Below are 12,527 nucleotides of genomic sequence, written 5' to 3'. Positions count from 1 at the left end.
TGTGATAATAGAAATATATAATTCATTTGGTTAGGAACATGATGTATGATGTATTTTAAGAAATATTTACTTGTTGTGTAATGGGGAAAAATACATTGCCATTACTTTCTATAATATTATAGTTCCAACTGATTTAAATTTTTCAGGAATCAAGCAGTTTTGCTACCATTGAAAATGTTAAATACAAACTATATATTTGTTGGATAAACTTTTAACCAAAATATAATAATTTACTCAAATAAAAAATTAAGGATTAGCCAAAGTATAATTTCTTATATTAGTAAATAAGGATTTTTTTTGGTATAGGCTATTTGAGAAAACCAGTGATTGTTGGATAGTGTTAGGTAACAAACAATCTCACTGTAGTAAAAATAAGAGATAATCACTGATTGCATGACATATAATAAGGACAAATACTTCAAATTACCTTGCATTGGTCGACAATCAATAAAAGGATTGCCTTGCATGCCATCAGGACAAGTGCACATTGGAATGTGGTTTATCACTTGACACACAGCATTCTGGCCACAAGTTCCAGGACAAGGATCTTGACACTTGTTGCGGATGCAGGCTCGATCTCTTGGACAATCAGAGTTGAGGACACATTCTGGTCTACAACCAGAGTATGGGTCTCCTTGGAATTCAGGCAGACAGGTACAGATTCCATCAGCACACTGAGCATTTGGACCACATGGAGATGGATTGCATGGATCACTGGCTTGAGTTGGAGGTGGTTCAGGAGGTTTGGGGAAGCAATTGGTAAACGGATCTCCTGTGAATCCCTCAGGACAAGTGCAGATCGGAGTGTGGTTGATGACACTACACTGGGCTCCAGCTCCACAAGACCCTGGACACGGGTCTCGGCACTTCTCTCTCATACAGGCTTGGTTGCTGGGACAGTCTTGGTTGATGGTACACTCTGGTCTACAGTTTGGTGGAGATCCAATGTATGTAGGCAGGCAAGAGCAGGATGGTGTTCCTCCAATATCTCTGCACTGAGAGAATGGACCACAAGGTGATGGTACACACGGATCTCTGATAATTGGATCAGCTGGTAGAGGTGGAGCTGCAATAAAATAAAAACGGTTGTAAATCAAAACAAAAACAATTATAAACAAACTTTGTATGAGGAAATTATATGTTCTGTAGTTAATTGAATAGTACATAAAGTGCATTTCAGGTGCTCTAATATTTCACTTACGTGGTGGAATCGGGAAACATCTTGAGAAAGGATCTCCAGTGAAGCCAGAGTTGCAGCTGCAGATGGGACTGTGGTTGATGACTTGACACCTGGCGTTCTGTCCACAAGTGCCAGGACAAGGGTCCACACATTTCTGGTTGACACAGGCTCTGTTGGCCGGACACTCACTGCTCACAACACACTCTGGTCTGCAGCCTGGAGGCTGGCCTATGTATGTTGGCAGACACGAGCACACAGCTTGTCCATTCACTTCCCTGCATTGACTGTTGGGTCCACATGGTGAAGGCACACAAGGGTTCACTGGCTCTGCTTGGACAGCTGCAAGAAAACACGATACTTAGAGCTTAATACGCATTTTCCATTTTTTTTTCATAAAGAGGTTATCTTTTAACTTTTTCAAGTTATTTCTTAAATTTATCTAAAAAAATTAAAAAACAAAAATAGGCTAGTGAACTTTTCCAGAATGAATGAGATTTTCATATTACTGTTTATCTTAGTACAGCAAAGCAAAAGTTATGAGTTAAACAGGTAACATTTCTCAAGGAAACATAATGTATAAGTATAATTTAAAACATTTTATACATCGACATCGTATTGACACCTTCAGAGGGTGCAAGTTAATTTTATAAAATTAATTTAAATGAAAAAAAACTTCCATTAAAAGAATCATTACAATTTCAAAGCTTAAAAAAGTTAAAACCCAAATATTTTTCACAGTTCAACATTAGAACAATGTAAGATATCATTTTATTTGAATATTTTAGTTTTTCAAATCCATGACTTACCAGCTTGAGGTGGAATGACATTGCAGAAGCGGAACGGATCCCCAGTGAAACCAGGACGACAGGTGCACAATGGCAAGTGGTTGACAACCTGACAGTCGGCGTTCTGGCCACAAGTTCCAGGGCAAGGGTCCTGACATTTGTTGCGGATACAAGCTCTGTTGGAGGCACAGTCAGTGTTCAAGGTACACTCAGGTCGACAGCCTTCGTAAGGGTTGCCGATGTAATCTGGCAGACAAGTGCAGGCTCCAGCACCGTTCTGTTCTCTGCATTGAGCGTTTGATCCACAAGGTGAAGGAGTACAAGGTGTTATGACTTCATTTACAGGCTCAGCTGGAAAAGTAAAAAAATATTGAGAATAAATATGGTTTTGACATAAATATTGTATGAAAATACAAAAATATATACTAAAGTACTAATACCATTAGCCCGTTCTGTCAACCATCATGCCAGTACACAGTGGCGTAATTTCACCAAATCCTTGGGGGGCAAACACCGGGGGGTATGGAATACCCCCCAGCAAACAAGGGGGGTCCGGGGGTCCCCCCCCCGTAAAATTTGGCAGTTTTGAAACAAAAAAGAGGGGTTTAAGCTTATTTTAATTGTCTAAAGCACTTCAAATAAAAAAAATTATAAGTAAAATTTATTTTAATTTAGGCAGAAAGTTAATTAAACTAAGAATTATTGAAAACAGACAGAAACACAATAATTTTATGTTGGTAAGTTAGTCATCTAAGAAACGTGATCAATAGTTCCATGATGTATTAATATTATGTTTGTTATTAGATTCATGACCAATTTCTTTTGTACAACATTTAGCAATGAATACGGTTGTTCATAGCCTATAGTTTATAAAATTTTTTTTGTTGGATTTTAAATAAAATACAAGTATTTAAAAACTTAAAAGTAAATCAAATTTTATCACCGATAAAATAATTTGACACAAAAGTACAAAAGGTTCTATTTAACTATATTAAATTGGTAGTCTACAATGTTCAAAATAAATTAGGCTACGTAAAATTTATACACATGTATAATTTTAATGCTTTAATAATTCATAAAAGTAAATGAAAACGCAATGCTTCTACAAAATCTGAATTTTTATGTATATATATAAACTAGAAGTAAGTGGTTTATCGTACAGCACCAAACAGAAAAAGTAAATGAATAACAAAACTACTAATTTATGTAAACTCAAAATGTGCTATATAAGACAATAAAACAATAATAATTTTTGTTTCAAATTACTATACAAGAATATACAGATTTTTGCCTGCTGTGCTTTTTAGGATTTGACAGGAGAAAATATTTGTATAATGGCTAGTACAGCATATTTTTTTCTCTAGCCCAGGATCCAGGGGGGGGGGCAAATGCCCCCCCCCCCAAATGACGCCCCTGCCAGTACAATATTTTAAAATACCAAACATATTTGATGAAGTTGTTTGGAATATAACGTACAATAAATTATTATTATTTTTTTATAACACTTCAAACAAACCTTGAATTCATTACATTAAATTGATCCTTTCCAACCTCCTGATTCCTTTAATGATTTTACAACCATTTCTGTACCAATCACAAAAGTCAAATATATTGTCCATGACAAGTTTTAGTTCAATAAGGTTGACATGATACAGCATAATTTGATTTCATATTACAGATATTGAATTTAACGTGCAGTTTATTCTTTTACATTTATCTTTCAAACCCTTAGAAAATATTTCTTAGAAATTTAAATACTTATTTGAGTCCCTTGTAAATATTAAAATAAATAAATATTAAAATAAATAAAATAAGTTTCAGCATTGACTATAAACAAAATACCAAGAATCAGATATACTGTATTTGCATGTCAAAATTGTTGTTACTTTTAGAATAAAAAATCATCTACTAAAGAGTTAACCGAAACATTTCCATAAATTAATACAGGGCTCAAATATATAAGTACAACAATACTTAAGGTAACACAGTAGTCAAAAATAAAAAAAAATAAATATTTTTTTTATAATTAATTTTAGTTAATTTTATCCTAAATCCATAGATACCAAATATGTTATATAATGAAATTTATTTGATAGATTTTTTGTCATTTATTATAAATCTTGCACAGCTGTTTCAGTGATCGCATGACAGCGCCTAAGGCTTTATATGCAAAAAAAAAAAATAAAAAAAAAAATTTTATAATTAATTCTAGTTTAAAATTTTATCCTGAATCCATAGATACCAAATATGTTATATAATAAAATTTAGTTGATAGATTTTTTGTCATTTATTATAAATCTTGCACAGCTGTTTCAGTGATCGCATGACAGTGACTAAGGCTTTATATGCGATTTACCGAAAATTTACTTTTTTCTTCGTCCGGTACATTTTTTTGACACATTTATGAACCGATTTTAATGAAATTTTTTACAGACCTTCTGTGTATATTAACAAATAAAAATAGGAAGTGAAATTACAAAATTATTGATACAACCCGAGTTTTAATTATTTTTTAATTAAAAAACATGATAAAATATTTATGTTTTTAAAAAAATTCATAAAAAAATTGTTTTTGACTTTAGAACAAAAGTGGTTACTATTATCGTTGAAAAAGGTGTGTAAGACAATGTATAAAAATTTCAGGATGCTAGGATACTTTTTAAGGAAGTTAAGTGTACCTAAAAATGGTGAAATTAACATGGACGGGATAGGGACTACTGTGTTACCTTAATGTATGTAAACAGCGAGGCATAGCACCGAGCCCCTCTCCCTAGAAAGGGGCTTTCCTAACACATTATAATACTTTTGTAGCTGAAATAAAACACTGTATTAGTGTATTGTATAGACATAGTTTTAAATTAATTTTCCTACACACCGTAGTATTACATAGGCTACTTTTAGCACATGATGGGTTAACCGAAAAATTGGTTAGCCGAAACGGCTCTCCCCCCTTTATTTTGGTTAACCGGGGTTCTACTGTATTTCAATTAAGCTCCTGAACGAGTAAGCTCCTGTAAAAAATACCCCCGCCGCAGCAAACCTGCAGACTAAGCGAATTTCAACTTGTCTGATTACATTTTTACAAAAATATTTCCATAAATAAGACATATTTATTCCCTATATAAATAACATTAGATTTAACCAGTGCTTAGGTTTGCTGCTACGGGGAAGGTAAAAAGTGTTTTATGACCATATGTCAATAGTGTAGAATGAAATAAATAAATTTGCCAAATTTTATCAACATATATCCATAAACAAGTAAACTACAACAGTTTTCATTTTCACCATAAGAATAACATGGGAATTTTAAATTTGCATTTTTTTTTTTTTTTCTCCGTGACCGTTAGGCATACAACAATGCTTCAATATACTAAATTATTTATTTTTTTAAGCTCTACAAAATGGTTGAGAAAGAAATTGCAAAAATTTTTATTTTTAGGGTTAAAAATGGGAAAAACCCATTTTTACCCCATAAAACCCCCCATAAACCCCTGTTCCTATGGTCTGATTATGCTGGTTCGCGAACTCGTTTGAATAAACGTAGGTTTACATGTTTGTACCAAATTTCATCAAAATCGGATCATTTGCTCAAAGTTATCGCGCTAACGGACACATATATATATGAATTTGACGGATGGTGTTTTTGGCCTCTGGAGACCTCAAAACGAAAAAGTAAATCGGTCCCGGGTCTAGGTCTTACCATGAGACCTACGGTAATAGCTTATTCCCTATATGGGAAATTCGCTAATATTCCCTACATTGGAAATTCGCTAATATTCCCTATATGGGAAATTCGCTAATAAACTTCTGTACCATTATCTATCTTACACTCAAAAACTTTTAACCATGCCAAAATGAAGAGGAAAATTATTGTAAACTAATATCAGTATCAAAAGCAATAGGAAATGATATTTGTACTTTACAGTAGCAATCTCCAAGAAAGGCTTCTTGAAAAACCAATTTTAAAAAACCAGCAACAATTTGTCAATGAATATAGGATTTATATTTAAGTACCACAAGGTAATTGTTTAGGTTTACCACGCCTACATAATCAGATTGTGAAGTATATAGATCTTTAACTTAAATAATAAATTCAACCAGAAGAACTTTAGTAAATTTTAGTTGAAGATTAATACTAAATGTACAATGCAGTTGTTTGCTTGCAATATTGTATTGAGCGGAGCTAGTATAATCCAATACTTTTCTAAAGTCAATGCTACATCTGATTCTCGTCAATGAGATGTTTACTTGTAGTATATTTGTTATATTTGGTTCACATAAATGGAATTGTCTATTTGCAGTATCAAAAGTCAATTTATAAGACGTCTGGTTCACGTTTAAATGAATAGCAGGAACCAAAGTCTATGTTTCATCTGGTTCTCATAAAATAAATGTCTACTTGCAGTATCCAATGTCAATTATATATCAATGGTAAGCCTGGTTCACTTAAATGGAATGTCTACAGGTTCTAAATCAATGGTACGTCTGGTTCACGTAAACAAATTGTTTCTTTGCAGTATCAAAACTCAATGGTTCACATACATGAATTCCTCTTTTGGCAGTACCTATTCAAAGTCTGTATTAATGGTACGTCTACTGCATGTAAATGGAAAGTCTACTACTTGCAGTATTCCAACTCAATGGTAGGCCTATATTTGTTTCACATAAATGGAATGGCTGTTTGGAGTATTTAAAGTCAATGGTGTATCAGCCTAATTCTGGCAACCCTAATCATTGGTTATTTATTTTGCAGTAAATTATGCTCAATGATATTAATCCGATTTTTTTTCCATTTTTCTCTGAACGTTATTTGTAATGAGCTATTTTGGGTGATTCGTTGACTAACATATGTTGCGACTCTTGTTTAACTTTTTATTGTTATCTAGCAAATAATGTCATGGCGACCAATTAACCCATAAGGTCCATATGTTAAATTTCACGTAAGTTAAATTAAGTTAAATTAAATAAAGTTTAAATTCACGTAGGGAAAAGCTCTGTGGTCCGATTTGTACCATATCAAATTTATACCTTGCCATAGTTGGTTACTATGACTGTGCTAAATTTTAAGCAGATCACTTCAGTCGTTCAGGAGGATTACTTGTAAACCAAAAGCAGGAGTGTAGTATAAGAGCTTCGCTTCGCTTTGCTCAACCAATATGAGTAAGTACAAAACCTGTACACAACTTCACTTGTTACACAAATTTTTTTAAAAGAAAATCTGATGTATATAAATGCAACATTTTAATAAAATTGAAAATACAGATAACAATATCTCTGTTAAAAGAAATCTACCTTGTTGGAGGTTGCATAAACGGAATGGGTCTCCAGTATAGCCAACTATGCAGACACATTGTGGAGTATGGCTGACAACTCTGCACATAGCATTGGCTCCACAAGTGCCAGGACAAGGATCTCTGCACTTCTGGTTGATACAGGCCAGGTTGGAGGCACATTCACTGTTGCTGACACACTCAGGGCGACAGTTGGGAGGTGTTCCGATGAACTCTGGCAGACATGAACATGACGGACTGTCTCCAGACACTCGGCACTGTGAGTTAGGACCACATGGTGAAGGTATACAAGGGTCTGTTGGTGGAGACTGCTGGGGTGGAGCTGGAAAGCAAACAATAGATTAACTTTATACTATTTATTTCTAAACAGAATTAGTATTATTTACTAAATTGTTATTTCTTGGATTCACTTTAAAATTAAATATTTTTTGGTTTGGATGAATTATGAATCTTTTTGATTAGATTCTATAAAATACTAACAATTTCCCTGTAGTATAAATAATATTAAAAATTCCATGAGAAAACATATACAAAAAAGTCAATAATCATTGATATTACTTACGAATAGGTTGGCATCTTAAGAACGGATCCCCAGTAAAGCCAGTGGGGCAGCTGCAGATGGGGTTGTGGTTAATGACTTGACATCTGGCACCAACCCCACAGGTTCCTGGACAAGGATCTCTACACTTCTGGTTGGAGCATGCTTGGTTGAGGTTACAATCAGTGTTCACCACACATTCTGGTCTACAAGCCGGAGGACTGCCTATGTACCCGGGCACACAGGAACACACAGCTTGTCCGTTCACTTCTCTGCACTGACTGAAAGGTCCACAAGGAGAAGGGTTGCATGGCTGAGTAACTGGAGGAGCTGAAAATAAAGGGGACGGTTATATTTTTTAATGTATAATCTTACTAATATTATAAATGTGAAAGTTTGTGTGTTTGTTTGTTTATTTGTTTGTTTGAAGTTCAATCACACATTAACTACTGGGCGGATTGGGCTGAAATTTGGCATGATGATAGCTCACATTCCCTATTAACATATAGGCATATTCTCATCTCAAATATCCTTTCGGGCTCCGCCCCAAAGGCTCTGTGGTTCCCCATGGTAACCTTATAAGTATTCATATTTAAAGGGAATTAAAGAGTTTTTTCAGCTGTTTCAACTAAAAAAGTTGGTTCTATGATATTCAAAAGCATTAAAAGTTATAAGATTTACCAACAGGGTGCAGCACTATTATTTTTTTTCATTTATGAAAACAGCTAATTTGAACTAAGCAGCAACAAAAAACTGTAATATGCAATGAGAACTGTCAAAGTAGGATTGTTTACAGTTATGTTTATGTTTTTTTATTTTTTTTATTTTATGAATAATTTGTGATTTTTTGCGAATTTACCAAAATATTGTTTAGGCTCTACTGTTAAGTTGCAGTGGTAGAAAATTATGGCTATGGTAGATGTGTAATACCATTAGTATACTGTCAATTTAAAGAAGCAAATTTTATCAAACTTTTTCCTCCCCCCATTGCAAATGCAAGGCTTGGGTATAACTGCAATGAGCATTTTAAACTTAACCCCGTAAGAAGGACGGGTACTCTGCTAGTGGTGTTATATATATATATATACCAATACAATTATGTAAGTATATTTGAACAAGAAAGGGTTACAGTAAAATTCTTAATCAATAATCAGATAGTGATATGATTTGCAAGACAAAATAACTTGCTAGAAACTGTCCTTAGTGCCTAAAAGTAGTATTTGAGACTAATGTACATATTTGTATTGCTTTATAATTTGTTTGGATGATACTTGATTTATCATAAAAAAGTTACAAATGTTAAAGTTTCAACTTGGTGTAATTCAAAACTTTGACCAATGCTCTATAACTAAATGTTACAATTAGTCAACCCAAAATGTTGAATAGTAGGAAGACAAAGTATAAATCAGTTCAGGGAAACCCCTCTTGAGATTATTGTTTTGATGTCACTGATTAGAATTTACAAATACTGTTTTAGTAATAAATTGATCATTAATATTTTTAGTTACCTTGCATGGTTTGACATTGGACAAAGGGATTTCCAGACATTCCTTGAGGGCAACTGCAGACAGGAATGTGGTTAATTACATCACATTGAGCTCCTTGCCCACAAGTTCCAGGACAGGGATCTTGGCACTTGTTGCGGATGCAGGCTCGATCTCTTGGACAATCAGTGTTGAGGACACATTCTGGTCTACAACCAGAGTATGGGTCTCCTTGGAATTCAGGCAGACAGGTACAGATTCCATTAGCACACTGAGCATTTGGACCACATGGAGATGGATTGCATGGATCACTGGCTTGAGTTGGAGGTGGTTCAGGAGGTTTGGGGAAGCAATTGGTAAACGGATCTCCTGTGAATCCCTCAGGACAAGTGCAGATCGGAGTGTGGTTGATGACACTACACTGGGCTCCAGCTCCACAAGACCCTGGACACGGGTCTCGGCACTTCTCTCTCATACAGGCTTGGTTGCTGGGACAGTCTTGGTTGATGGTACACTCTGGTCTACAGTTTGGTGGAGATCCAATGTATGTAGGCAGGCAAGAACAGGATGGTGTTCCTCCAATGTCTCTGCACTGAGAGAATGGACCACAAGGTGATGGTACACACGGATCTCTGATAATTGGATCAGCTGGTAGAGGTGGAGCTGCAATAAAATAAAAAGGTTGTAAATCAAAACAAAAACATTCAAAAATACCCCCGCCACAGCAAACCTACAGACTAAGCGAATTTCAACTTGTCTGATTACATTATTACTAAAATATTTCCATGAATAAGACATATTTATTCCCAATTTAAACCACATTAGATTTAACGAGTGCTTAGGTTTGCTGCTACGGGGAAGGTAAAAAGTGTTAAGTGTTTTTTGACCATACGTCAATAGTATAGGATGAAAAAAATAAATTTTCCAAATTTTATCAACATATGTCCGTAAACAAGTAAACTACAACAGTTTTCATTTTCTCCATAAGAATAGCATGGGAATTTAAATTACACTATTTTTTAATTTTCTCCGTGACCGTTAGGCATACAACAGCGCTTCAATATACTAAATTATTTCTTTTTTAAGCTCTACAAAACACTTAAAAAAAGAAATTGCAAAATTTTTTGCTTTTAGTACACCCATTTTTACCCCATAAACCCCCGTTCCCATAATCCGATTATGCTGGTTTGCGAACTCGTTCAAATTAATTTAGGTTTACACGTTTGTAGCAAATTTAATCAAAATCGGATCATTTTTGCTCGAGTTATTGCGCTAACGGACATATATATATATGAATTTGAACGGATGGTGTTTTTGGTCTCTAGGGACCTCAAAACGAAAAATTATATCGGTCCCGGGTCCAGGTCTCACCATGAGTACTACAGTAATAGCTTATTTCCTATATGGGAAATTCGGTAACAAACTTTGTATGAGGAAGTTATATTTTCCGTAGTTAATTGAATAGTACATAAAGTGCATTTCAGGTGCTCTAATTTTTCACTTACGTGGTGGAATCGGGAAACATCTTGAGAAAGGATCTCCAGTGAAGCCAGAGTTGCAGCTGCAGATGGGACTGTGGTTGATGACTTGACACCTGGCGTTCTGTCCACAAGTGCCAGGACAAGGGTCCACACATTTCTGGTTGACACAGGCTCTGTTGGCCGGACACTCACTGCTCACAACACACTCTGGTCTGCAGCCTGGAGGCTGGCCTATGTATGTTGGCAGACACGAGCACACAGCTTGTCCATTCACTTCCCTGCATTGACTGTTGGGTCCACATGGTGAAGGCACACAAGGGTTCACTGGCTCTGCTTGGACAGCTGCAAGAAAACACGATACTTAGAGCTTGAGATGCATTTTAAAGTGTTTCTGTGTATTTAAAAAAAGAGGTTATCTTTTATTTATTCCCAGTTATTTCTAAACCTTATCTATAAACAAAACTAACAATAGGCTAGTGAACTAATCCAGAATGATATTTGCAATTTACTGTTTATCTTAGTAAAGCAATGCAAAAGTTATTAAACAGGTAACATTTGTCAAGGAAACATAATGTATATAACTTAAAACATTTTATACTTTGACATTGTATTAACACCTTCAAAGGGTGCAAGTTTTTTATAAGTAAAATTTAAAATGAGAATAAATATTCATAAATACCCCCGCCGCAGCAAACCTGCAGACTAAGCGAATTTCCATTAGCCTGATTGGATTTACATTAAAATGCCTCCTTAAAAATATTACATTTATTCCCTATTTAAATAGAATTAGTTTAACGAGTACTTAGGTTTGCTGCAACAGAGAGGGTAAAAAAGTGTTTTTTTTTTTTATGTTGATAGTTTAGTAAGAAATGAATGTATTTTCCAAATTCGATCAAAATATGTTCATAAACAAGCAAACTACAACAGTTGACTTATTGTCCATAAGAATAACATGGGGATTTTAAATTAACAATTTTTTGGAATTTTCTCCGTAACTATTAGGCACACAATAATGCTTCAATATACTAAATAATTTTTTTTAAGCTCTACAAAATGGTTTGGAAATAAACTGTGAAATTTTGTGTTTTTAGGGTCAAAAATGGGAAAACCCTATTTTTACCCCATAAGACCCCCCCTAAACCCCCGTTCCCATAGTCCGATCATGCTGGTTCACGAACTCGTTAGACTAAATGTAGGTTTACACGTTTTCCGTATATGGGAAATTCGCTAAAAGAATCATTACAATGTTAAAGCTTAAAACCCAAATATTTTGCACAGTTAAACATTAGAACAATGTAAGATACATTTTCCTATAACTAGATTCATTTGATTTAAATATATTAGTTTTTCAAATCCATGACTTACGAGCTTGAGGTGGAATGACATTGCAGAAGCGGAACGGATCCCCAGTGAAACCAGGACGACAGGTGCACAATGGCAAGTGGTTGACAACCTGACAGTCGGCGTTCTGTCCACAAGTTCCAGGGCAAGGGTCCTGACATTTGTTGCGGATACAAGCTCTGTTGGAGGCACAGTCAGTGTTCAAGGTACACTCAGGTCGACAGCCTTCGTAAGGGTTGCCGATGTAATCTGGCAGACAAGTGCAGGCTCCAGCACCGTTCTGTTCTCTGCATTGAGCGTTTGATCCACAAGGCGAAGGAGTACAAGGTGTTGCTACCTCTTGGATTGGTTCAGCTGGAAATATGGAATACACAAACTTTTTTACACTGATTCACCGGGATATAAGTAATAATAAATCAAACTCATA

The 12,527-nt window shown here is 35.0% G+C and overlaps 1 protein-coding gene across 4 annotated transcripts in view; it reads right to left on the bottom strand.

Annotated features, from left to right (window-relative positions):
• Positions 1-12,527, bottom strand: part of LOC128991085 (uncharacterized) — a 346,794-nt gene that overhangs the window by 39,903 nt on the left and 294,364 nt on the right. For all 4 annotated transcript variants that reach the window (XM_054414044.1, XM_054413851.1, XM_054413972.1 and 1 more), the window contains 8 exons: positions 12,125-12,454; positions 10,784-11,101; positions 9,303-9,941; positions 7,819-8,124; positions 7,258-7,578; positions 1,987-2,316; positions 1,202-1,519; positions 428-1,066 (listed from right to left, as the gene is read on the bottom strand). In XM_054414044.1, coding sequence (XP_054270019.1) covers positions 428-1,066; positions 1,202-1,519; positions 1,987-2,316; positions 7,258-7,578; positions 7,819-8,124; positions 9,303-9,941; positions 10,784-11,101; positions 12,125-12,454 — 3,201 coding nt within the window. The remainder of the gene's footprint in view (positions 1-427; positions 1,067-1,201; positions 1,520-1,986; positions 2,317-7,257; positions 7,579-7,818; positions 8,125-9,302; positions 9,942-10,783; positions 11,102-12,124; positions 12,455-12,527) is intronic.

The sequence above is a fragment of the Macrosteles quadrilineatus genome, unplaced genomic scaffold, assembly GCF_028750875.1.
Source record: "Macrosteles quadrilineatus isolate MER2022 unplaced genomic scaffold, UCM_ALF_1.0 Scaffold_1__1_contigs__length_201487025, whole genome shotgun sequence".
NCBI classification, from domain to species: domain Eukaryota; kingdom Metazoa; phylum Arthropoda; class Insecta; order Hemiptera; family Cicadellidae; genus Macrosteles; species Macrosteles quadrilineatus.
The sequence above is the reverse complement of the archived record's forward strand: the minus strand, read 5'-3'. Positions and strand labels throughout refer to the sequence as shown.